Here is a 27,188-nt window from a genome sequence, read left to right as displayed (position 1 = left end):
TCTCGTTGTGTAAATTAAAAGTGTAGGGTACGTTTTATAAAAAGTATAAACTAAAACGATCAAAATTATTATTATTCCAATTTCGAAAATCATATGTATTATATGTATAGTTTGTTAAAATAATAAATAAAGAAAATGAATAAATGAATAGGAAGAAAAAATCGTGGCATCAATGTATTAAAACCACTTGTCAATATTAAAGCATAGGTGACTCATTTAAGTTTTCGCAAACTTTGCATTTGATTTCTAAAAATATATATATATATATATATATAACATCTAATATATGGTTAAAACAAGAAGAAGAAAAAGGAGAGAAAAAGGAGTAATTTTTAGTGATCGACGACGGTATTTCGGATCAGTTGTCAATGGACCATACCGATTAATTATCGGTGGCTGATGACGATATTTCGGTAACTGTATTTTGGATCTCAATTATTTTTTTAAAAATGTTCTATGTGTGATTTTGAGTAAGTTCGGTTCTAGTACTTTTGAAATTTTAACAGGATTATGATAGTAATTTATCAAGCCGATAAACTACTAATAAAAAAATATAAAATTCAGACAGTTGTTCTTTAGATTTACTGAAGTGAAATTGAATTCGGTATTAACACTCGTTTAACAGTGTCACGAGTCTAACTGAACCTTCGGTCAGAATTAACGATACAAGTTTAGTGTTACAAATTACAATTTCGGTGACGAACATAAATGGTCTAATAGAAACATTTGGTTTAAACTTTAATTTTATATAAGAATTAAGTGATGTTAATTTATCGAATTAAAATAAGTTATAAATTAGAAGGACTATTACTGATATTTTCCAATTAGATAGGGTATAAAATAGAATACAAAATTGGTAGAAGAATTGGAATATAAAGTTAGTTCAAACAGACTTAAGACAAGATAACAAGTCTAACAGAATATGCAGTCTACAATAATCATACCGGTTTAGTGTTACACGTAACTCTTCCGGTGACGAATTGTTTTTGGATTGGATTGAGAAAGCTGTTGTGGTTATGTGATTTGGATTGAAGTCCAAATATGATTTTTTTTTATGTTGTGATATTTTGAAAGAAAGATAAAATGATTTTGTTCATCTAGGATTGCCCGGGGTAGGAGTTGTAAGTTGTAAGACCATATCTAATGGCGGTATGGCCAGAGTGCACGACTGGTAGTCCTAACGTTAGGCAAAGCGAGATATGAATGAGATATCTCGATTATTGATATGATTGATGTTATGATAAGACCATATCTAATGGCGGTATGGCCAGAGTGCACGGCTGGTAGTCCTAACGTTAGGCAAGGAACGAGATATCTCGATTATTGATATTATTGATGTTATAAGAAACTACACGGGTGGAATTCGAGGATGGACACACGTAAATTTTGTATTACGCTTTGACAATGTTTGATGATTTGAAATACAATGTTTTACGAGTTGGTTTACAAATCGGTTTATTAAAGCAATTTATTTGATTATGAGTTGGTTTGATAAAAATGTCTATTTGATTACGATTTGATTTGATAAGACGGTTATTTGTTCATAAACTAGCTTTTGATAAAATGTTAAAATAGGTAGAACTACGTGGTTTTGATTCTCGATTTAAATATTCAAAGGTATTCGGGATACGTAGGAAGCTTGATAGAATTATCAAGTCCAAGCCAAATTATTATTAAAATTTTAGGTAGTCCAAATAAATTTTTATCTGTTAGAAAATAAGTTTGGTTTTTAGACTGTTAGAAGTTCGTTATCCTGTCTTCTGTTCATATCCGATGCCGTTTTGGGTCGGGTTTGACAATTGTCTTGATTAAAAACTTACCGAATTGGAGGATTCCAGGTTTTTATGGCTTCCCCGAGACACAACGCCACAAAGATTCATGGGAACTCCGTCATGCTCTTAAAGACGATTCTCCCTAGCATAGTGTTGCGTGGGTGACTTTGGTGACATTATTAGTCATTCTGTTGGGGGGGGGGGTTGTTGGAGTATGCCCTAGTCCCGAGATGTTGTATCTGACAGAAACATTAACTGTAAGGAAATAATTTGTTAAGTCATTTTACTTATGCAAATTGAATACCAGAGTATCTATGATTAGCAATTTGCTCACGTTTAGCGGGTTGAGAACCTGTTCAAGTGAAGACATGAGGCAATAAGATACTAATCTAAATATCACAGACCCGTTATTATCGTGGGAACGATAACTAATTAAAAAGCCTTGATTATAATGGTGTTTCACCGGTTACAAATACTGGGTGACAAATCAAGGGCATTAGGGTTTGTAAAACGATAAACTCTGGATGATCCGCCATGAGAACACCACATGGTTAACAGAGCTATATGTGGTTCTCATGTAATACTCGAATTTGAGTCCTTAGACCGATGTTCACCTTGGGTCCTAGATGACTTGTGGTTCACTTTGATTAATCGCCAAACGGGGGTATAACAAGGTGACAAGTATGAGTTTAGTCAGGTGTGCTGCGTGTGCTTAGAAGCCACGAGTGAAGCAAGAGATTGCTAAATCCCATATCGAGATAAGATATCACTGACCACTTGATTAATGGATCTGAAAAGCGTGTGGCCACACCCAAATACACCAATGAGATATTGCTTATTCGAACTTATCAGTTCACTAGGAGATTAAGAAATGTCTGAGCAACAGATGCAGGTGACTTGACTATAACTTTATGATGGACTTGATATTATATAGTAACAGATTAATCTTGATATTACTATTAGGTTCTCTGTTCATCGTATATGATATTACTATTTGATTTGGTTGATTATAAACAACTTACATGAGTTTGTTTATAATTTACAGTTCGAAAGTAACTTTCAGACCTACAACCGGTACTAGATAGGCCTACGGGATCGCACTCTCAGGAGATTCAACAAAAGTCAATTTGGGAATAACTTAGACAAGTTATGTTCAATGAGTTATAGACTTGGAATTAATTTACACTACTAGAAAATATCTGTTTACTGACGGAATTTTCTGACGGAATATAATCCGTCAGTAAAATCTGACGAAATTCCGTCAATATGTATTCCGTCAATATGTTTGACGGATATTCTTGACGGAATGTATATCCCGTCAAATATTAAAGCGGGAACATTCCCTCCATTTTTTTTGATGGAAATTATTGAAGGAAATATTTTCCGTCAATAAGAATGATGGATTCTGACGGAAATGTTGACGGAATTCCGTCAAAAAACATTAAATTGTTAAAAATGAATGCATTTTCAAATTTTAAACCAAAGTATATATATCTTTTTTATTTAATAGAATTTTCATGAACAATTTTTTGTATGAAATGTAACTTTTTGTCATATGAGTTTCCAATTCTTGGATATATAATTTTTTGTTATTTAATTATTTTATTGCATGAGTTTTTTTATTTACAATCCTTGCAGTATTTAATTAATATTTAACAAAATTACATCACATATATAGTCTTAGGGTTTGCTGGAATGATTTCGATTTTAAAAGAAAATTATAGAAAAAGAAAATTAACATCACATACCAAAATAGGCGGAATGGGAGTTGCCGGAATCGAACTCCTGCCTCAGGCTTACTAGTAACTGATCACACCGTTTCGCCAATTTGACTTGTTGTTTAACTATGTGTTTGTATTTTAATAATCAAATCCCTTGCAATCTCCATGGAACATCAACCGTTGATTTCTAATTGGCTAGACGGCTAAGATTAGATCAGATGACCTCTATATATTCTTAAGTTCTGAGTGTAGGGTTTTTTAACCCATTTATGCGCATGTTCTTTGCCTCTCCCTTTTTCTCTCCATTCCGAAACCCTAGGGTTTCTTTCATGGCCGCTACTCATCTCTACTCGGCAGCGACTTCTACTTTCAGACAAAAATGGCGATTCTATGTATGGGGCGAAAGGCGATCCCCACAACGATTGGTCTGCTCCCGAGCCGCGCAGCGCGATAGTTGCATTTCAGAGGCTGTTGCAAGTTCTGATGCTGTCTCCATCTAAGGTGTGTATTGTTTACCCTTTAACATGCTTGGTTTTCATGTTTTTGAGATAAATGATGCAATGATAAACAATTTTACAATTTCAAAATTTCTTATTTAGAGAATCAGAACTTGAAATGCTTAAGGGCTACTTTGAAGCGATTGGAGGCGGCAATGCTTTCTTGGGTTTTATCATAAACCCCTAATTTCTTATCTCAATATAACAGAATGAGGCTTAGCTAGCGAATATTCAATTAAGAGCCAGATTTTAGAATCCATGTATGCGAGTAGTTAAGATGAAATGAAATATGAGACTATGTATGTTTGTCATTTATTTTGTAAGAAGTGAATACTAGTAATTTGAGACTATGCATATACTGTGAAAATATTTTTAAGGGCAAGCATTTGACTTCAAGGACTGCTTCACATCAATGTTCTTCTCCCTTGTGGAAAAGAAGCTTTGAGCGTGCTCGTCTTATAATTGTAAATTCCTAATTTTTGTTGCCTATATCTCGTGCTCAGGGCTGCTTGTCCAAAAGAGCTACTGTAAGAGAAAATCTGATCCTGATCCGCAAGTTATGGAGCAAGAAAATGAGACTTTCTATGATGCGCCCAATGCCAATCTTCTTGGTGTTTGTAACAACTTCATTGATTGTCAAGCTCAAATTGGAACTTCGGCAATTCTCTCATCACGCTTATGGTCTAATTTTGGCCTTATTGATTTTATATTCCCTTTTTTGTGGTGTCTATTTGAAGAATTGATAGAGAAGGAAGCAGTTGTTGAATTAACCGCAAGAAATAATAGACATCATTGTTCTCTCTTCAGATTTTCTTGCTTTATTGTACTGGTTTTCAATATGAGTTCTTTTTAATGTGTTGTGATCTCTGGCCACTGTTTTAAATCTAGCTTTGTGATTGCTTACAACCATTCCTAGTTTCTGTTTTATGGTATCAGATATTTATGCATAATTTCTACTTCGTTTTGTTATTATAATAGTGTTTTTTTATTTCTGTGCAAATGGTATTACCTCACTCAGTGGTTTACAGAATTTACCCCATGCATACGTTTTTTCCTTTCATGTCTAAAGCATGCTTGTAAGATTTACTAATTTCTGCTGAATTTCTATGTTTGTCTCTTTTTTTGTTTTCTTATTCAGTTTTTATTCCTATATTTTTAGTTTCTGATCCTGTCAATTTTTACTGCCTTCTTGGCCTCTGCTAGTCAATTCTTCAAATTCTTTTGCATATTGAGTCATATGTTGATTCATCGAGACAAATTTAAAACCCATCCTCTTATTTTCATGTATTTCTTAATTTTGAGTAGTTGTAATTGTCTTATGTGTTCCTTCATTTCTGATGTTTCCAATTTTCTGAGTAGTTATAGTTTACACTTTATGAAGAATGATGTGCGAACTATAGAACCATTGATATTATTATTCAATACTTGTTCCTTAATCATTTATTTAAATGCATCGAATTATTTAGATGACATTATGCTAAATCTGGCAGATTGGAGAGCTTTAGGTGGTGCAATTGTTTGTTGGTTTGGTTGGCATTGATGAGGAGAAGAAGCAACGTCTTGGGTACTAGTAATGTGAGTTAATGTTTATGAAATTCTATTTTATTAAGGTTTGATGAGGAGAAGCAACGTATTTGCTTGCCTATTACCTGAACTTTCACAAACTGTTTGAATCCATAGAAATTACATTGATTCTTAATCCAAATTTTGTAGTTTGACACTTGGTATTATTATGAGGTTGGTAGTGGGGAATACAATAAGACAGTTCTGGTTTATAGCTCATACTTTTGGCCTCAAAGGTAAGTAATTCTTTAATAGCATAATATCTAAATTTTTCCTTATCATTTTTGGTAAAATGCAAATTATCCCAACGTACATAATAGTAAAATTTTGGGATAAGGTACCAAAATAGTCTCATGGTTTTTGAAGAAATGGGAATTTAGTCTGTACCCATATCGGTGCTTCATAGGTCTAGATCCTTGCGATCGATCGACTCACAGTTTGGTTTAGTCTAGGCGCCTAGCACATCCCTATTTCAAAGATGATTAAATGAAAAGTTGTTATATTTTGGTATTGTCACATTTAGTGAGATAATTTTTATTAAAAAGTTTGTCATATTATTTTTATTATGTGATTACATGGGTTAAATTAGTTATTTTTCTTCTTTCTAGAATATATATTTTTAACTGCATATAACTTGATGGAGTTGCAAATAGACTATTCTAATGCAACCTAACACATCGGTTTCTACTTTCAGCTGAAAATGGCATGCATAAAAGATGAATGGTCTAGAAATTGTTGCGAAGGCCACATTCAAGAGCAAGGTTTATCGGAAAAAAGTCACATCCGCTCCATACATGGTCTATTACCTTGTCTCAAAGCACTTGCTAGCCGAACTAATTTACTTGGAAACACTCTAAACCAATATTTACTTGTTTATGCTTATTTTTGTATTTACAGTTTAACTAAAAACTGTTGACCGAAAGTACCATATTGGTTTATAATTAGATTCCTTCAATCCAAATGTTGAAAGTTAGCAAATAATGTTTATTTTTTAATTTTGGAATTATAATTGTAAAATCAATGCAAATATATTTTATTTATTTCAAACATTTTGATTTTAAATTTACTGACGGAAATTTCCGTCAGTATACTGTCAAAATATATCCGTCTAACATAACGGCATAAGTTTTGACGGTTTTCCATGTCAATAGAAACGTCAGAACGTATTGACGGATAATTTCCGTCAACGATTCGTCAGCTCATTATTCCGTCAAAAGGTTTTACTGACGTGTGTATACTTGACGGTTTTCTTTCCGTCAGCTTTCCATCAGTAAAGCACTTTACTGACGGAATTTTGATGTTTACTGACGGAAATTTCCGTCGTAATCAAACATTTTCTAGTAGTGTTAATTGAATTAAATTAGACTCGAAACGTCAGCAGGAAAAAGAATACTATAGTTAGAGATTTATTCATTGGATGAAATTAATCAATATATATATATATATTATTGGACATGATAAGATATTTTTTTATAGCAACATCATCTTGTACTAACTAGAAGGAATAAAATCAATACATGATGAAGTAAATGAAGGAAAATCTTCAATTAAGATTTGAGGGGAGGGTAAACTAATACCACACTTAGCAAGTTCGTGAGCAACAGAGTTATGAGAATGACCTTCAAAAATGAAGCTCGAGATAAGAAAAGAGATGGCCACAGATAGAAGAAGCCACAAGATCTGTGTATCTCACATCATTAACACCTATTATAGCGTCAACAACATCTTTGCAAACCATGATCCGCACGAAACCATAATTCTTTACAAAAGTCACACCATTCAAAATTGCAAGTAATTTAGCATGAATGACTGACCAACACCCCTCATAAGCACATCTCCTTTGAAATTCCAAGCAATGAAGCCCGCTGCACCCATACTACTTCCACTAGGGAAAGTCGCATCACAATTTAATTTGACAATATCGGTTGGAGGAGGAATCTATCTCTGTATCTAATGTTTACCCCACGGTTTGGAGCAAAAGAGACATTTGCTTGATCAATTGCAGTCCGAGCCCCACGTAAAATTACCTCATCATTGAACATTTTTCCTCCATGTGTGATCCTATTGTGATCAAACCATATCATCTAAAGAGAAGCACAAAATGAGGCAAAATCATCCATGGCCTTTGAACACCTTCAACATTTCAAACATTCAAGTCCATCCGCTTTGTATACTTTCTATGAGAGCCCACGTCCCTTCCATCTATGTTTAGTGCGAAAACAAAATTTAAATAAGCGAATCAGTGACCCATCAAGTGCACCACAAAATAGCAAGAGTTGTCCACTTTAATATTTTTACATATTAAGTTAGATGGACATGGTAAGTAATTATGATAACAAGTCCAAATAAAATGAAGAACTTTAGGAGGTAATTTGAGCTTCTATACTTTATTCCATAACCTGTTGGGACCCGATGAACTCTCTGTCAAATCACTCAGAACCCAATTGAATTTAAGGACAACTTGATAGCTTGTTCGCACTTCATAGTCTCCCCCTCTTGACAAAGGCCAAAACATTTAATTAGATTAATATTTAATCGAAATCGAAATTAAATAAGCATATTTATATATTAGTTATATAAATATATGTAACTATAAATTAAAATAAATGTACATTTAGTATTAAATTGGATTTAATGGCTAATAAATATACTTTTATATATTAGTTATATAAATAACTATAGATTATAATAAATGTACCTTTTAGTGTTAAATTGGACTTAATGGTGTACATTTTATATATTAGTTATATAAATAAATACAACTATAGATTATTAAAAAAATAATATAATTATAATAAATGCACATTTAATATTAAATTGAATTTAATAGATAATTAAATTGTAATTAATTTAAATTGGATTTGGATTTAAAAAAATCAATTTGGGGGAAGCCGAAGCGTCCTCCCCCAAATCTTGTGCCACTTTCTCTCTCCATTTAGCTGTCAAATATAAATAAATAGCTATGTGTGAAATTAGGTTACGCTTCTTAGCACATCAACTAGAGAGCTCTCTACACAAAATCCCTAAAGTACATAGAAGCGATGAACGAATACCAACCAACAGATCCAGTTGAATATGTTGTCTGTGATATAGATTAAAGACGAACGTGATGATTTTAATCGTAAATCACCAAAGAGTTTCTTCACTGGCTAAACTAGTAGGAGTTGATCCTAAGATATATGTATGAAAACATTGCTCACAAAGAGAAACATTGTTGATTGATTAAAAACGGCCCTATCCTTACAAACAATGGGGTTAAATACTTCCCCTAAATTTAAAACTATACATGTAAATACCCTTACTAGGGTTTCACCCCTTTCTTGTAGCTAAGGATACTTTAGGAAAAGAAAGATCAAAGGTAAACTAGTAATGAGATCAAATGGCATAGACAGTAAATAGGATGATACCGGCAGGTGTCAGACCTGTCTCATTCAGGAGGAAGTAATACTAGTCTCATTGGCAAGGAAGTAATCCTATTGGATACACTTAGGAGGGATTCGCTTGTGTAATCTTCACCAAGGTTTTATTCGCCTTTTAGGTTCCTTGATTTGTCCGGTGATTCTTCTTGCACTAACTAGAGCATCCACCAGGCCTGACTTGAATAGAGGATCTAGAAAGGATGTCCTCATCAGCGTGTGTGGGAACATGGAGGGAGTTTGAATTTCAATTCCTCATCTTGTGACACCAGTTACATCCTACCGAGCTAGAAGAACGCCACCCCTCCCTTGTGAGACTTGGTGGCTGAATTCTTCTGAAAAGATTCGAGGTGCAATTAGAGCTTTTTGGTGCAAGTGTGAACGTAGAGTGGTTGCCACTTGTGATCCTTATATTATGTAAAGATCAACGAGAACATCTCTACATCCTCGGTGAAAAGGGATTATTTTCTATCATCAATTCTAGATGTTTGATCCGCGGAAACAGATTCATGTGTTTAATATATGTTTCCCGCCGGTAAAACAGATATTAAAATAATTTCACCCATTTTGAGTATTGAACATTCTCTAATTCAAAGGTCACATATATGGTTTTTTTTTTTTTATGTTTGACACAACAAGAGCTGAGTGAAATGTGTTCTCCGCCATAGCGGAAAGAACAAATTAGGAGGAAAAAGGACGAGAAGAGAAGGCCCGACAGAAGATAGAAGAGAAGAGAGCCCTAAGAGCGTAAAATAATTTGCCGATTATCTCATTAGTCAAAATAAGCTTAAATACAATGGAGCCATCTAAGGTTTGATCGTTTAAGTTCTTAATTAAGGTAACAAATCAACTACCTAATTTATAACGGTGTTTGGTTGCTCATTTTCATATTCCTATTTGTTTTTTTACTTCAATAAACATTAGCTAAAACAAACGAGTTCTAAAACTAGATTTAAGGTAATCGAGCCATCTAAAGCTAGAATTAAGGTATCAAATCAACTGCCTAATTTAAGACTAGATTTAAGGTAATCCAGCCATCTAAGGCTAGAATTAAGGTAACACCTTAAGGTAACAAATCATCTATATAATCTGAAATATTCACCGTAACATGTATTCTAACAAATCTATTCTCGAGAAGAATGTGAATCCTAATTGAAAGGATTCGAGCATATGTAACCATGATGCTTCATGGGCATATGGTACCGCTTACAAAACACACAGTTCGTTTGTTTTTTTTTTTACCCAAAAATTAATTGAATTCCTTTGAAATTACAGCATCTCCCGCCTTAAATGGCGAAGTATCCAACTTTCTGTAGCAGGGAAGATGCTTGAATCTCAAGGGCTCTTTTTCAAGAACCTAATTTCGCACTTGCTACAACAATGCAAGAACCCCGTCCAACTCAAACAACTCCATGCCCAAATCTTGTTGTCTCCGCTCTTACGCCAAAAGGACCACCATTTCTTAATTTCCCGTCTTCTATTTATAACCGCACTTTCAGATTCGGGTTCTCTTGATTACGCTACAGGTATTTTTCAAAGCATAAGGTACCCAAATCTCCCCATTTATAATATAATGATCAGGGCCTATGCATCTATTGACCGAGATTATGCTAACCATTTGTCTCAGTCTCTGATACTGTACAAGCAAATGCTCTGTAAGGGCATCTCACCTGATTGCCTCACGTTTCCGTTTCTTATAAAAGAATGCACAAAGCGGCAATCTTTAGGCACTGGTAGAAGTATTCATGGGCAAGCTGTTAAGCTTGGGCTTCATAACGATCTCTTTGTTCGAAATTCGTTGATAAGTTTTTATTCGGCTTGTGGGTTTGCGAATAGTGCAAGGAAGGTGTTTGATGAAATGGTTGACAGAGATGTTGTTTCTTGGAATTCGATGATTATTGGGTATTTGAGAAGTGGAAATCTCGATGAGGCTTTTGATTTGTTTCGAGAAATGAAGGATAGGAATATCATTACTTGGAATTCTATTATAACAGGGTTAGTTCAGGGCGGCCGGCCAAAGGATGCTTTGGAATTGTTTCATGAAATGCAGTGTCTCAGCGATATCAATGTAATTAGAGCAGATAAGATTACCATTGCTAGTGTAATTTCAGCTTGTGCTTCACTTGGTGCCATCGATCATGGCAAGTGGGTGCATAGTTATTTAAGGAGAAGTGGTTTAGAATGTGACATGGTGATTGGGACTGCATTAGTTGACATGTATGGTAAAAGCGGCTGTCTGGAAAGAGCTTATGAGATCTTCAGGGAAATATCTCAGAAAGACACCTTGGCATGGACGGCTATGATTTCAGTTCTTGCACTTCATGGATATGGTAAAGAGGCGTTTGATGTATTCAAAGAGATGCAAGCAGAAGGGGTAAAGCCTAACCATGTGACATTTGTAGGGTTATTGTCAGCTTCTGCTCATTCTGGATTTGTAGAGTTAGGTCGCTGGTGTTTTTATGCAATGAAACAGATTTACTCAGTTGAGCCTCAAATTCATCACTATGCTTGCTTTGTTGATTTACTTGGTAGGGCTGGATTATTTGAAGAAGCAGAGGAAGTTATTAGAAACATGTCGATGGAGCCTGATGTCTTTGTTTGGGGTGCTTTATTAGGAGGATGCCAAATGCATGGAAATGTTCAATTGGGGGAAAAAGTGGCTAAGTATTTAATTGATTTGGAGCCACTAAACCATGCTTTCTATGCCAACTTATGTGATATATATGCAAAAGCTGGTAGATACAGTGACGCAAAGAGAATTAGAACCTCAATGAAAGAGATGGGGATTCAAAAGGAAGTCCCTGGCTGTAGCATGATTGAAATCAATGGATTTGTTGTTGAGTTCTCCGTTTTGGGTTCCCCTAATGTTATGATGGGGGAACTGGTTTCGGTCTTGGCATCATTAAGTAGGGAAATGAAAACTAAATGTATCATAGTTACTAATGAGACACTGATAGAGCCATGAATTCTCAGCACTATGGAGTCATTGAACACATTTTTAGAATCTTCAAGTGCCATAGTTGATGTGTTGTTGGAAGAGTGCATATTAATTCAGAATGGCCTTGCTCCACTAAAGATGAGTGCATATAATTCTTATTGCTGCTGTAAATGGATCAAGTTCTCTTTTAGAATCAAGGAAACTAATGAAATCCAAATAAATCTGTCCGTAATGGTTTCCAGTTGTCGTCTTCCTTGTGCCAATTGTCAATTATGGTTTTCAGGTTTCTATGTGTAGAGCCCCTTGCTTGGGGAGATCATGTAACTCCCTGACCTGTATGGTGTGATGTCTCTTGGCATTTTGAGTCTTTAGATAATGTGCCTGTAGTTTCCTTTTTGTGGCTTTAAGTTTCATCTAGACACCAACTTCATCCGGACACTTGAATTTGTCATTTTGAATATTTGAAGGCTTTCTCTTGCTTATTATCTTGTCAGTTTTTCGCTCAACCTTTTCTTCATTGTTTGATTTTTGTCGAATGTTTTGTTTCAGAGGTCTCCTATGACCAAAAGCAGCTAATTGTGGCTTATGTGCATCACTAAAGATGAAAATGACGATGGAGACTACAAGAGAAGAGATGGAGACAATGGTCTTAATGATGAAGATGAAGATGAAGGTATTGCTATTGAGGCAACAAGAGAGCAAAGTCGATAGCAGCTACAGGATGATAACAAATTTGTTGGAGATGTGAATGTACCTGTGATTGTGAATGATCAAATCCGAAGTAATTTAACTTATGGAGAGTTAGAGGTCTTGACGGATGAGATTGAGTTGTGGATTAGATCTCATCTGTCAAGGCCTCTACTCTCCATAACTTAAATTACTTAGGATTTGATAATTCACATTCATATTTACATTCACCTCTCCGGCCAATTTGTTATCATCCCTATAGCTGGTATTGACTTTGCTCTCTTACTGCCTCCAGCCTCAGTAGCAATACATTCATCATCATTATTAAGACCATTGCCTCCATCTCTTCTCCCGCATTCTTCACCGTCATTTTCATCTTTAGTGATGTCAAGTACACCAATCGCTGCTTCTGGTCCTGGGAGACCTCTGAAACAAAACATTGAACAAAAATCAAACGAAGCAAAGGTTGAGCAGAAAATTGACAAGATCGTAAGCAAGATAAAGCCTTCAAAATGATAAATTCAAGTGTCCGGATGAAACTACAGGAGCGTTATCAACATTCTGAAAATGCCAAGAGACAGCGAACCATATAGGTCATGGAGTTACATGATCTCCCCAAGTTTCTACACATGAAACCTGGAAACCATAATTGACAATTGGCAAGGAAGGCGACAACTGGAAACCATAACCAACAGATTTATTTGAATTTCATTAGTTTACTTGATTCTATCCATTTTGCAGCAGCAAAAAGATATAGGACAGCTCTGTCCTTATTCTACTCAATGCATCGAGGCAAAGGGAGCTGCACAATGGAGGTAAGACTTATTAGTAAAAATCAGAAGCACTCATTTATATTGGAATAGAAAGGAAAAAAAGCGTAATATTTGATGTGGTTGGTATAATAATCATCTCCTTGTTTTTCACTACTTGAAAAATATATAGGGTAAACTGTTAGGATCCGGTAGCCTTTGCCAGAGAAACTTTGAGTCTTGTGAAAGAATACATTTATGGGATTGATAACACATCCAACCCAAAACCTTTAGGTAGTGGGTCAGGGTCCCAATTATATACCCTTCAAGCATCTCATATTCTTTTAATGTCGGGTTTCCAATACCAACTCACACTTGCATCCCAATGTATTCTATTGATTTTCCACTTGGAGTTTTCACATCCAGGCAAAGTATTTAATTGATTTGGAGCCGCTAAACCATGCTTTCTATGTGATATATATATGCGAAAGCTGGTAGATACAGCGACGCGAAGAGAATTAGAACCTCAATGAAAGAGATGGGGATTCAAAATGAAGTCCCTGGCTGTAGCATGATTGAAATCAATGTATTTGTTGTTGCGTTCTCGGTTATGGGTTCCCCTAATGTTATGATGGGGGAACTGGTTTGGGTCTTGGCATCATTAAGTAGGGAAATGAAAACTAAATGTATCATAGTTACTAATGAGACACTGATAGTGCCATGAATTCTCAGCACTATATGGAGTCATTGAACAAATTTTTAGAATCTTAAGTGCCATAGTTGATGTGTTGTTGGAAGAGTGCATATAATTCAGAATGGCCTTGCTCCACTAAAGATAAGTGCATATAATTCTTATTGCTGCTGTAAATGGATCAAGTTCTCTTTTAGAATCAAGGAAACTGAAATCTAAATAAATCTGTCCGTTATGGTTTCCAGTTGTCGTCTTCCGTGTGCCAATTGTCGATTATGGTTTTCAGGTTTCATGTGTAGAGCCCCTTGCTTGGGGAGATCATGTAACTCCATGACCCGTATGGTTTGTTGTCTCTTGGCATTTTGAGCCGGTTGATAATGCTTATGTAGTTTGGGTTTAAGATTCATCTCGACACCATCTTCATCCGGACACTTGAATTTATCATTTTGAATATTTGAAGGCTTTCTCTTGCTTATGATTTTGTCAGTTTTTCACTTAACCTTTGCTTCATTGTTTGATTTTTGTCCAATTTTTTTTTTTTTGTTTCAGAGGTCTCCTATGCAGCGATTGGTGGCTTATGTGGCATCACTAAAGATAAAAATGATGATGGAGACTACAAGAGAAGAGATGGAGACAATGTTCTTAATGATGATAATGAAGGTATTGCTATCGAGGCTGGAAGCACCAAGAGAGCAAAGTCAATAGCAGCTACAACAAATTTGTTGGGGAGGTGAATGTAAATGTGATTGTGAATGATCAAATCCTAAGTAATTTAACTTGCGGTCAAGGCCACTAACTCTCCGTAAGTTAAATTACTTGGGATTTGATCATTCACATTCATATTCATCTCTCCAACAAATTTGTTATCATCCCTGTCGCTGCTAGTGACTTTGCTCTCTTAGTGCCTCCAGCCTCAACAGCAATATCTTCATCATCCTTATTAAGACCATTGCCTCCATCTCTCTCTTGCAGTCTCCATCACCATTTTCATCTTTAGTGATGCCAAGTACACCAATAGCTGCTTCTGGTCCTGGGAGACCTCTGAAACAAAACATTAAACAAAAATCAAACAACGAAGTAAAGTTTGAGCGGAAAATTGACAAGATCATAAGCAAGAAAAAGCCTTCAAAATGATAAATTCAAGTGTCCAGATGAAGTGGTGTCCATATGAAACTTGAAGCCACAAAAAGGAAACTACACCGAGCATTATCAACAGGCTGAAAATGCCAAGAGACAGCGAACCATTCAGGTCAGGGAGTTACATGATCTCCCCAAGCAAGGGGCTCTACACATGACACCATAATTGACAATTGGCAAGGAAGGCGACAACTGGATACCATAACCAACATTTTTATTTGAATTTCATTAGTTTCCTTGATTCTAAAAGGGAACTTGATCCATTTGCAGCAGCAATAAGATACAGGACAGCTCTGTCCTTATTCTACTCAATGCATCGAGGCAAAGGGAGCTGCACAATGGAGGTAAGACTTATTAGTAAAAATCACAAGCACACATTTATATTGGAATAGAAAGGAAAAAAAAGCTTAATATTTGATGTGGTTGGTATAATAATCAGCTCCTTGTTTTTCACTACTTGAAAAATATATAGGGTAAACTGTTAGGATCCGGGAGCCTTTGCCATTGGAGAGAAACTTTGAGTCTTGTGAGAGAATACATTTATGGGATTGATAACACATCCAACCCAAAACCTTTAGGTAGTGGGTCAGGGGCTTTCCCAATTATATACCCTTCAATCTTTTCATATTCTTTTAATGTCGGATTTCCAATACCAATTTACACTTGCATCCCAATCGTATTCTATTGATTTTCCACTTGGAGTTTTCACAAAGGTGCTTACTTCATTGTATATGTCTTCATTTGCATTGGTATATTTGACAAAAAATTGCTTCTTCTTTAAAACCCAAGAAAGAACCTCTTTTGGTACTCTATTATAACCTTTCTTAAGGTCAATTTGAATCATAGTCAAGTGCTATTAATTTTCCCTACCACACGAATCCTTCCTCTCTCTCCCTCTCTCTCTTTTTGGTCTAAGACCATAGAAGCATTATCTGGAAATGCTGTTTGATAGTAATTTCATGGTCACCCAATATGCTCTGATACATGGGTACTCTTTGATCTTAAAGTTCACTTGGCTTTTTACCTTTATTGATAGATAAGAGCTTGTAAGGAGTCCCAAGCATATCGTTTTTGTTCACTGTTAACATATTGACCTCCAATTTTATTATGCGGATTCAAAGGTGGATCAGAGACACTTCAGGGTAAGTCTAGTATATTGAAGGAGAGATGTTAGGTCCACACCTTTGTCCTCAGGCTTTGGTGATGTAGAAGATGACAAAAGTGTTATTTATTATTGTGTTTGCCAGCTCCAAGCGGTAGGCAATAAAATAATGCTAATTAAAGACTATCATACAACTTTTCCATCAATAAGTCAAAGAAAAACAAAATGAATGGTGATGTAAAAAAAAAAGGCAATAAGTATGTATCAGTTTAATCTAAACGCCACGCTGAAAGCTACCCACGTAGGTTGACCTAATTAAAAAAAATACCCAATTAGAGGGCGAGCCTTGGCGCAACGGTAAAACGTTGTTGCCGTGTGACCAGAGGTCACGGGTTCGAGTCTTAGGAGCGGCCTCTTGCCAATTAAATTGGCAAGGGAAGGCTTGCCCCCAATACACCCTTGTGGTGGGACCCCTCCCCGGACCCTCGCTCAGCGGGGACGCGTAATGCGACCGGACCGCCCTTTTTTTTTTTTACCCAATTGATGAAACACTTCTAAAAAAGGACAACTTTAAACTCCAAAGATTTTAGTTCACATGTTAATAAAGTACCTGACTGTTCTTGGTTGGAGTCTACCTCTGAATTCTAGGTTCAACATCTTTCAGAATGGCTGCTCTCCTCCTTTCTTCTGCGCTGCACCATTTTCTTTTGGGATGTTTTATTGTTATATCTTTGGTTCTAGCCTTGATTGGCATATTTATTTTGTTTGCAATTGTGTTTGCATCCAAGTATCTAATCTTTTACTTGAAAGAAATAACATTCAAGGACCAACGCCCTCCAATTGCTGGTCCAGTACTAAGTCAACTCAAACACTTCAACAGACTCTTTGATTATCAAACATCTCTGGCTCAGAAGAATAGTACATACCGTCTGATTGCACCGGGTCATAGTGAAATTTACACAGCCGATCCAGTTATTGTTGAATATATTCTGAGAACCAACTTCTCTAATTATGGCAAGGTATTATAATCCCATTTAAATGTATCAATTTGTGAGCAGTAAATATGTTGATCTGCTTTCGTGTTATTGCAGGGACCCTATCATAGTGGAATTATGAGAGACCTCTTTGGGGATGGAATTTTTGCAGTAGATGGAGATAAATGGCGCCACCAGCGGAGACTTGCAAGCTATGAATTCTCAACAAAAGTTCTCAGAGATTTCAGTTCTGCTGTTTTTCGAGCTAATGCCACAAAATTAGTTGCAGAGGTTACTGCTGCAGCAACAACTTTGCAGATAATAGATTTGCAGGTAGGTAGACCATGTTGATAATGATATCTTTAAAAAGGTCAGTTTAGATACTAGGTGTGTTTGAGAGGGTGGTGCGCGGGTTGAAGGTCTTTTCTTTAGGGAGAAGGAATGAACTGAATTTCACATAAAAAAAGTGAAGAGCAAGTGATTGGGTCATACGAGTAAGGTGTGTTACGATGTATATAGATGGGTTTTAAAAATAATTTTCCATGTGTGATTCATTTCAATCCTGCTCCATCATCATCCTTTAGCGCCGCTTTTCTACCTCAGTGTCACTCTCTCAGGACCGGATCGTTACATGCCCAACCCAACAACTTCTGTCTGGTTCGTACCCGGACCGACACATCTTGTACTTCGGTTTTGATACCAATGGTAACATTTGCCCTGGCCCAATACCATGTAATTGTATGCTTTGGCCAAATACCGTGTAGATATTGTACACTTTAACCCAACTCTCATTCATTGGGTCTCACACATTTAAAACGGGTCGACATGTATTGGAAATAGTTCTTACTAATATACTCACTCTCTTTCCATTTGCAACATGAGATTCAGTTCATTCTTGTCCCTATCATCATCCAACAGTGCCGCTCCTTTCTTAAGCTTTCTAACCCGGGCACACCCTCTGAGGACTGGTTCCTTACAATTACAAGGTCAATGGAGACCATTGATGAATGTTAGCATAGCATCTAACTTTTAGTGAACACTATAGAAAAATTTACAATTAAAATTTATTTGATAAAAATTAAATTAATGCTCAGAAATGCTGGTGCTTTCTTCTCTTTTTGGGGAAACAGAAAGTTTGATCCTGGATGTTACAAGCATGTCTAAGAATTTTCCTCTTTTCTCCTAAATAATAACAGACCCAAAAACAAAAAGGAGTGTAAAGTTTAGCTGATTTCATGCAACTGTGACATGCAAATTCTCAAATTATGACTCTTTTATATCAGGATATGGTTATGAAATCAACATTAGACTCGATATTTAAGGTGGGGTTTGGGGTTGATCTGAACACTCTATCTGGCACAGATAACTTTGGAAGCAGTTTCGCCAAAGCATTTGACGATTCAAATGTTATTGTTTACTGGCGATATGTTGATCTGCTATGGAAAATCAAAAGATTCCTTAATCTTGGCTTGGAAGCCTCCCTCAAGAAAAACATCAAAATAATTGATGATTTCATTTATAAATTGATTGGGCGCAAAAGGGAGCAGATGGAAAACAAAAAACTCGAAGTAAGTAAATGAATCTTACTGTGATTTTAGTGTTCCTTTTCTTGTTTGCAGTATGCATTTTACTGATGTTATTTGAGGTGATTCGCAGGGAGGGAAAGGCGATATATTATCAAGGTTTCTGATGGAGAGTGAGAAGGATCCAGAGAACATGACTGATCAATATTTGAGAGATATAACTCTAAATTTTATAATTGCTGGTAGAGACACATCTGCAAATACACTCACTTGGTTCTTTTATATGCTCTGTAAATATCCCACACTTCAAGAGAAGGCTGCACTTGAAGTGAGAGACGTGGCACAAGTGGAGGGAAGGAAGTTATCTAGCATTGAATTCTCAGATTTGCTTACTGAAGAATCATTGGACAAGATGCAGTACCTTCATGCAGCTCTTACTGAAACTCTCAGGCTCTATCCAGCAGTTCCAGTGGTATTTTTTATTTCTTTTTTCAATAAATTTGGATCATCTTGTCAATTTTGCAGATTCTCGGGATTGAATTCACAACTCAACACTACTTTTTTGGACTGTGGTAGCTACTAGCCACCAAGACATTGCTTGGTGGTTGGTAATTTGCATTCGTAATTACTCCCCAATTGTTTAAAATAGAGGAATATATGTGTGCTACTTGATGTTCATATCTTTTGGCTTTCTCATTTATGAAGCTAAATAGAAAATGACATGATCAATTAGCAAAACCTCTAGTTGTAGAAGAAGCCTCTGACATGCATTGTATGTTTCCCCAACAAATTTAAATGCCATATGTTGCAATGTAACAATCCGGTTCCGAGCGCATGGTGTTAGGTTAGAAAGTCTAAGCAAGGAGCTGACTCTAATGGATGGTGATGGAGGAAAGAATGAACTGAATCCACACGGAAATAGAAAGAGTTATTGGGGTATATTAATAAGGTGTGTTTCTATACACGTAGACGCATTTTAAAGTGGCCAGACCAATGAGTTGGATTTGAGTTAAAATGAATCTACATGATTTTGGGTCACGCAGACTGTTACAATAGGTATCAGAGAAGACTCTGCACGTATATTTGTTGGTTCGGGGACGAACCATGTGGAAGTTGGTAGGCCTATAATCACCTGGACTGAAGTAAGTGGCCCGAGGTTGAAAGTCCAAGTAAGGAGTGGTCTTAAGGAATGACAACAAGGCAGGAATAAACTGAATCCCACATCGGGAATGGAGAGGGAGTTATTGGAGTGTATTACTAATGTGTGTCAAATATATACGAACGCTTTTTAAAACTGTGAGGCCCAATGGATTGGATTTGGCCAAAATAGACAATATCTCCATAGTATTGAATCATACGTATTGAATCAGACTCCTACATGCAAGGGAAATAATAAGGTTATATGAGGGATTTCCTTTCGCATTAATTCTTGTGCAAAACTCATTTTTATGAATCAGAAGTTAAAGATTCATACTTGTTATTTTCCCAAATGCAGGATGGGAAAAGTGCAGCAGAAGATGACATTCTACCTGATGGGCTGAGAGTAAAGAAGGGAGATGGTTTAAACTACATGTCTTATGCAATGGGAAGAATGACATACATATGGGGGGAGGATGCAGAAGAGTTTAGACCAGATCGATGGCTGGAAAATGGAGTCTTTCAACCACAAAGTGCTTTTAAATTCACTGCATTTCAGGTCATGATTGATCAACAATACATCTGTTTCTTTTTAGCTGGTTTGCAGTTGCTTAATTGTGTTGATTTTTCATGTATTTGTAGGCTGGTCCTCGAATTTGCCTGGGGAAGGAATTTGCTTACAGGCAAATGAAAATATTGGCAGCAAGCCTCCTGTTTTTCTTCAGATTCAAACTTGTGGATGAAGAGAAACAAGCCACATATCGAACCATGTTTACCCTTCACATGGATCAAGGACTACCTTTATATGCAATTCCAAGGCAGCAGTAAAAGCACAACTTTTTATATTGGTTGCTGAAAAATTCTACTAATGTTTATCGAAGCTTATTTGGTTTTGTGGTGGTTCCTTTTGAGACCTACCTAAAGGATAGGGATGAAAGCCAATTTCCACTCAACTTTGCCCTTATTAATATTATAAAACTCAATTTTTAGAGAAAGCTTACAAAATAAAAAAGTGTGGTTCCATAATAAATGTAGATCCATATATCGTCAAAGTAAAAATTAAAGTATTAATAAGGCAACTTGGGGCAAAGTTGAGTGGATAAAAACTAGGATGCGGGGAATTTCAAATCTCAAATATTTTCATCTATTGACAATGAAAAATCTTGGGAAAAGTTCATCATGGAGTGGCTATGGATATTTTTTTATCCCCAAACTTAGGGCAAGGTGGAAAATGCTTTCACCGCTTGATGGGATCCAATCCCAAAAGTATTAATAAATTATAGGGTTAAGGTGCAAAAATACCACCTAACGTTTTGGATCAGGAGTAATTTTACCTTTAACATTTAAAATAGTGCAATTTTACCCTTAATGTTTGTAGCCAAGAGCAATTTTACCCCTAACATGTGCTTTAGGGGCAAAATTGTACCATTTTAGACGTTAGAGGTAAAATTGTTCTTGATCCAAAATGTTTGGAGTATTTTTGCACCTTAACCCTAAATTATATATATAAAATCTAAATATTAATATTAATTTTTATAACAATCTAACTATTATTAATTAAAAAAATATTATTTGTATTGAATTATTATAATTATTCTTTATTAATTTAATCTTGTGAATAAAGGAAAAGGATTTTTTCCCATATATATATATATATATGATAGTGGAAGTAGGCAAAATCCAGGTCCTGCCCAATACTGAAAGCATGGCGTCAAATGTGAAGCATATGGCAAAATAATTTATAATGGACGGTCCAATTGAATTTAATTTAAATTTAGGTTTTCAATAAATGACTATAAAATTACAATTAAAATCATATTATCAAACTTTTTTTAAAACAAGAATCAACATTTTTTTTTGGTTCGTAAGTTTATCCACTGCCGATAACAATGACTATTCACTTTCGCAGATGGTTTGCATCTTTATGGATGGGACTGTTAGCTACGGAAATTCTTTCCATTCCCAAAGATGACCTTTGGTTAAGGGAGGAAGGGTCTTTACCACTCTACTACAACCCCGTGGTTCGTGGTTACATCCATGTTACATTTAACTGTGCAGTGGGCGGTGGCTGCCATGGATTAATTGTCAATATATCAATATTTTTTATATATAATAAATAAAATTTTACACTTTAATTTAAAATTTCTAAACCTTAATTTATAAATCCTAAATCCTAGACAATATATCCTAAATTTCTAATTTATAAATTCTAATCCTTAAAATATATTAAAAATAATAATTATATTAATTTAACATTATTCAAAATTATAACTTAAAGTTTAGTGAGTAATGACCCTAAAAAAGTAAGACTAAAGTTGAGAGTGCATGAGTGTAATTTACCATTATTGTGTTATACATAAACATATGAAATTATAATCATTTTAATTCAAACCTAACTAAAATCTTTTTGTATAAATCAATCTTGACAAACTTTTTTTTTTTTTTTTTTTTTTTTTTTTTTTTTTTTTCCGTATGAAGTTATGCTAATGTCATCATTGACCACATATGAAAGCCAACAAACCAACAAGAAGTAGGACAAATTTATACTGCTGTGACTCACCAAAATTTTCATTTGTTTCTCCCCTTTGGCTTTTACCATTACTACCAAACCAACAATTCATGTCCTTTTTAGACATTTACAACATAAACCCCTCAATAAAAAAAAATCTTTATTAAACCCCCCCAAAGTAATCAGTACTACTAATTTGGATTCCAAAAAGGATCAAAATGCAAACCCAAAGAAGAAATCACAGGAACATCTCTTGACTCCATAAACTCAAACCTTATCTTTTCACCATAAACAACTCCTCCTTCAAGTCTATGAAGTCTCTTATACCCTACTGTACTTCCTTCTGCAACACTCTTCCCATCTACATAAATTTCATGCCGTTGGATCCTCTGACCAAGACCAATCGCTTCTTGAATCCTGATCACATTAAATCTCAGCCCTCCATCACATCTTATCTCAACCCAACTCCCCTTTTTCTCTCTAGGAACCCAGTATGTCCATAAATGGTCATTGTCTACCAAATTCTCTGCTCCAAATCCTCCATTTTTACCCCCTCTTTGGCTGCTGACTTTGATGAGGCATTTTTCTGCTAAATTGGTGGAAAATATTGTGTCAATTGCAGCTCTGAATTGTTTTAATCTTTGCACATCGTTTTGAGATATGAGACCGGTTGAATTTGGGGGTACGTTTAGTAGGAGGACACAGTTTCTTCCGACTGAATTGTAGTAGATTTGGAGTAGTGTACTTAGTTTTTTGGGGGATTGGGATTTATGCCAAAACCATCCTTGTCTGAGTGACACATCACATTCTGCTGGTACCCAATCTGTTCCTCTTGGATCTCCTGTGTTTAGATAGCTGCATTTTTCATATTTAGTTGTTAGAATTTAGTGAAATTAGGGGATGTTTGGTTGCTCATTTTCATACTCCTGTTTGACTTTTTACTTCAAAATGGATGGGAGTCTTTTCATTTCAAAATTGAGAGTTTTAGGTGTTTGATTAGCGATCTGTTATTTGTTTTTTACGCTCAAAAAATAGCATTTTACAAAAGCAGGAATTCATGCTTTTTGGAAAAACTGCTTTTTCCAAGAACAAACAACAACCCATAACAACAAACAAACAGTAGGTAAAACAAATGGATATCGTAAGTTAAAGCAAGTAATTTATTGGTTTGGGTACAACTAGCTTATGAATGACATTTAGCTCATTTTTTTCAGTAAAATAGAATAAATACACGTGAAGGAAAAGGTGTGCTATAGAGGCTCAAGCTAGCAAGGAGGTACCAACTTACTAGAACAACAACTTTAATTGAATCTTTTTTGAATAGTAACTATGGAATTGAAAAGTAACGATAGGCAGTTTAAAGAAGAACAAAAACATAAATAAATTCTGTCCTAGATAGAGACTAGTCAATGTGATCTAAGAAATTTTTACATAATAAAATGTGCATGTATTTTATACGCTTCAAACACAAAAAAAAATATTTACGTACAAAAAAGATAATAACAAAAATTAATCTTAAGACTTAAAAATCGATTCAAGTTTTTAGTTAAATGATTCATTGATAAATTCATGTGGAGCGTATTGTAAAAAAGACAATGCATTTCTTTTATTGTAAAAAAATTAACCATACGTTCAACATCAATGTAATATGATATATGACAAAACGTGTAATATCACTCGACTAAAAAAATGTCACGTTAGTAATATCAACATTTAGCATTTATTTCAAAAAAGAAAAACATTTAATATTACACCATTTATTTTTATTTTTTAAAATAAGAATATAAATTGTAGTATTTATATGTAATGTAGTTTTACTGTTATTTTCTTTGTTATTCATAGAAATTTTCTTGTTACGGTCCCCGTAAATAAGCAATAAAAAATATTGTAAAAGATTGCAATGATTTATTTAATTAAACCTTAAAAATAAGTCCAAGGATTCCCTAAATAAGAAATATTGTATCCTTATTCAATAAAAAAAATAATGTAATTTTTTTTTGAGAAAAATAAAATAATGTATTACTCTACCAATAAATGTGCAAAAACAAAAACTGTATCAAAAACAAATTTGTACAAAACCACCTGAATTATTGAAGACCTATTTGAGATAAAAATAGACATGAGTTTGTTTTGGTACGTTTAAATCAAAGGCCCTTTTTACCAAAAGAAAAAATATATAAGATACCCTTTATGTATCACTAATTTTGTGAAAATTGGATATAAGAAAAAAAAAACACAGTGAATGACAATTTGTCCTTTTCCAAAACAAGAAAAAGAGCACAGGAAAGGGTTGGCTAACAATTCAGGACAAGAAGAGTAAATAACAAAAACTTGATTGAAGAAAAAAAAAAAGAACTTACTCAACAATGGTACCCTCTCCAATAGAAAGAGAAGTCCGGTTAATAAGCGACCAGCAAGTTTTTCCGGCGAATCCATTTTCATTTCCGACCCATCTTACATCCGGACCAGCGTCCGAGAATATATTGATTGAGCTCTGCAACTCATTCACCATTCCAAACCAATCTGAGAAATAGTAAGACATATTTGGTGCATTTTCACCTTTTGCCCCATCAAACCATATCTCTCTAACACTTCCGTATCTACAATCATTAACCAAATTTATCTCCCATTACTACTTCAAATCAATAAATAACATCTAAATTTATCACTAACATTTTTTTTTATGAAAGTAGACATTTCTAATGTAAAAAATGTAAAATTTTATCTTTAATTTTTTTTGACGTAGAATATCAAGATAGTGACGGAGTTAGCTTTTGATTAATTAGAGTAGAATCTATACTAAGTTTAGGTGAAAAGTAGGACCTTTTAGGGCCTAGATTTGGAAGTAAGCTCATTCACTTAAGGGAAAAACTTAATAATCCAATAAATGGACGCATATGATGAACTCCTAGTGGATAATTTTTTTAAAGGTAAATCAAGATAGAGATAGGAGAGTGGATAGGGAGGCAACCACCCCTATAAAGAGTGTTCCTGATGACCAGAGGTAGGGATGAGAAAAGGTAGGATACTATAAATTATCCGTACTCGTTCCATTACCTTAATCGTTTATTTTTTAATTATCCGTACTCATTCCATTACTTTAATAGGTATACTACATCCTATATCCGGTCTATTTAATTTGCAGATATTCTACCCGTTAAGAATCAATACATAAAATAAAAAATATTATAAAATTAACAAAATATAAATTTAATAAATCATATATCTAAAATTGAACATTAATTAATAAAAATAAGTAGCTTAATCTAAAAAACAATAATAATTTTTTAATATATAAAAGAGTTATGACAGGTAACGGGTACTCTAGGGTACTCACATACCCTTCCCATACATTTTATACAGAATATAGAAAGTTATGTTAACATCAGATGGTACTGGGTACTCGTGAGTACAGTACCCATTCAATTTCTTGTCAGAGGTAAGCTGACATAATGTGCCTCTATCTCTAGATCCAAATAAAAATCTCGTTTTATCCATTTTATTATCTAAACTCAAAGTTACTCTACGTATTATCCCGACCAAAAGTTGCTCAAAATTAGAAATTGTTTATCAAAAAATATTGGGTAAAAAAAATTTAGTGTTAAAGAAAACCCGACAAATAACTACTATTTCCAAAAGAATAAAAAAGAATGACATATGATTTCAAAAATATTGTCTTCATAAATTTTTCCGATTACTAATCTAAAATTTTCTGTTAGATTTATTTTTCTAAATAGATAAACACACTAAAAAATAGTGTACAATATTTTACTGTAAACAAACCGGAATAGAATTTCACCATTTTTTACTTTTGTTTGGCCGTTGTTTATACTTCCCAAAAGAAACAATGTTTAATCAAAATTTATATCTTATCCCTAAAATCAAATGATTTTATTTCTTACTTGTTTAGCAGCTCTTGCAATTGGGCCAAGTAGTATTCATTATAGACCAAATCATGCCCATATCTTCTATCATGTCGATCCCAAGGAGATAGATAAAGTCCTATATCAATCCCTTTATGTTCCTTAGCTGCATTCACCAGTTCTTCAATCACATCTCCGGCGCCGTTTTTCCATGGACTCGCAATCACCGAATGATCAGTGTATTTGGACGGCCACAAACAAAATCCGTCGTGGTGTTTTGCAGTCAGTATCATCAGCGAAACACCTGCTTCAGCTGCTGTGCTGACCCACTGGCCGGCGTTTAACCCAACTGGGTTAAAAATGGCCGGATTTTCATGGCCGGTACCCCATTCTGAATCTGTGAATGTGTTGACACCGAAATGGAGGAACATTATGAGTTCCCTTTGGTGCCATTTCAATTGGGAAAAAGATGGGAGGGGTAAGATTGGTAAAGGTGGTGTTGGAACTTGTTCCCTTTTTGAAATTGTTAATTTAGAAAGTTGGAGTAGTAATAATGGAATTATGATCAGAAAACGCCATTGCAATTGCAATTGGGAGGCCATGATGATAATGGGTTTTGAACAAGTGAAGTGAAGGAAAAAGGAAAAAGGGAATAAAGAAAGAAGAAGATTCTTTGGACAAATGATATAAATGAGTTGGATTGGACTTTTGTATTTGACATGCTTTATTCTGTTTCTGGTTGTTTTACATTCACGGGTGTCTCTGGTGCCTGACCAAACTAAAGGTGAAAGGTGAAATTAAGTAAATGTGGAAAACTTGTACGATCACAGGGTGCAATGAACCCAATCAATGAAAAATGAGAATCATCATACCTTAGTAGAAAATGATTGATGTAAAGAAAAAAAGTGC

The 27,188-nt window shown here is 34.9% G+C and overlaps 3 protein-coding genes across 4 annotated transcripts; 2 read left to right on the top strand and 1 right to left on the bottom strand.

Annotated features, from left to right (window-relative positions):
* Positions 1-10,109: 10,109 nt before the first annotated feature.
* On the top strand, positions 10,110-13,409 carry LOC136226275 (pentatricopeptide repeat-containing protein At5g66520-like). Of its 2 annotated transcripts, XM_066014669.1 has the most exons (2): positions 10,412-10,495; positions 10,597-13,409. In XM_066014669.1, exon 2 carries the CDS (start codon positions 10,618-10,620, stop codon positions 11,932-11,934), a length of 1,317 nt encoding a protein of 438 aa, XP_065870741.1. In that variant the 5' UTR covers positions 10,412-10,495; positions 10,597-10,617; the 3' UTR covers positions 11,935-13,409. The 2 variants fall into 2 exon arrangements, with proteins under 2 accessions (XP_065870733.1, XP_065870741.1); XM_066014661.1 differs by having other exon boundaries at positions 10,110-13,409.
* A 3,393-nt stretch (positions 13,410-16,802) lies between these two features.
* LOC136226288 (cytochrome P450 704C1-like) lies at positions 16,803-21,087 on the top strand. The gene is made up of 6 exons (XM_066014680.1): positions 16,803-17,292; positions 17,365-17,580; positions 18,531-18,815; positions 18,904-19,242; positions 20,266-20,466; positions 20,550-21,087. Exons 1-6 carry the CDS (start codon positions 16,939-16,941, stop codon positions 20,733-20,735), a joined length of 1,581 nt encoding a protein of 526 aa, XP_065870752.1. The 5' UTR covers positions 16,803-16,938; the 3' UTR covers positions 20,736-21,087.
* Positions 21,088-22,411: 1,324 nt separating this feature from the next.
* LOC136226267 (alpha-L-fucosidase 1-like) lies at positions 22,412-26,971 on the bottom strand. Its single transcript, XM_066014651.1, has 3 exons — positions 26,319-26,971; positions 24,777-25,016; positions 22,412-23,271 (listed from the first exon to the last, which is right to left on the bottom strand). Exons 1-3 carry the CDS (start codon positions 26,879-26,881, stop codon positions 22,608-22,610), a joined length of 1,467 nt encoding a protein of 488 aa, XP_065870723.1. The 5' UTR covers positions 26,882-26,971; the 3' UTR covers positions 22,412-22,607.
* Positions 26,972-27,188: the final 217 nt, after the last annotated feature.

This window comes from Euphorbia lathyris, chromosome 1, assembly GCF_963576675.1.
Source record: "Euphorbia lathyris chromosome 1, ddEupLath1.1, whole genome shotgun sequence".
Classification (NCBI taxonomy): domain Eukaryota; kingdom Viridiplantae; phylum Streptophyta; class Magnoliopsida; order Malpighiales; family Euphorbiaceae; genus Euphorbia; species Euphorbia lathyris.
Note: the sequence above shows the minus strand (reverse complement) of the source record. Positions and strands in the feature narration are given on the sequence as shown.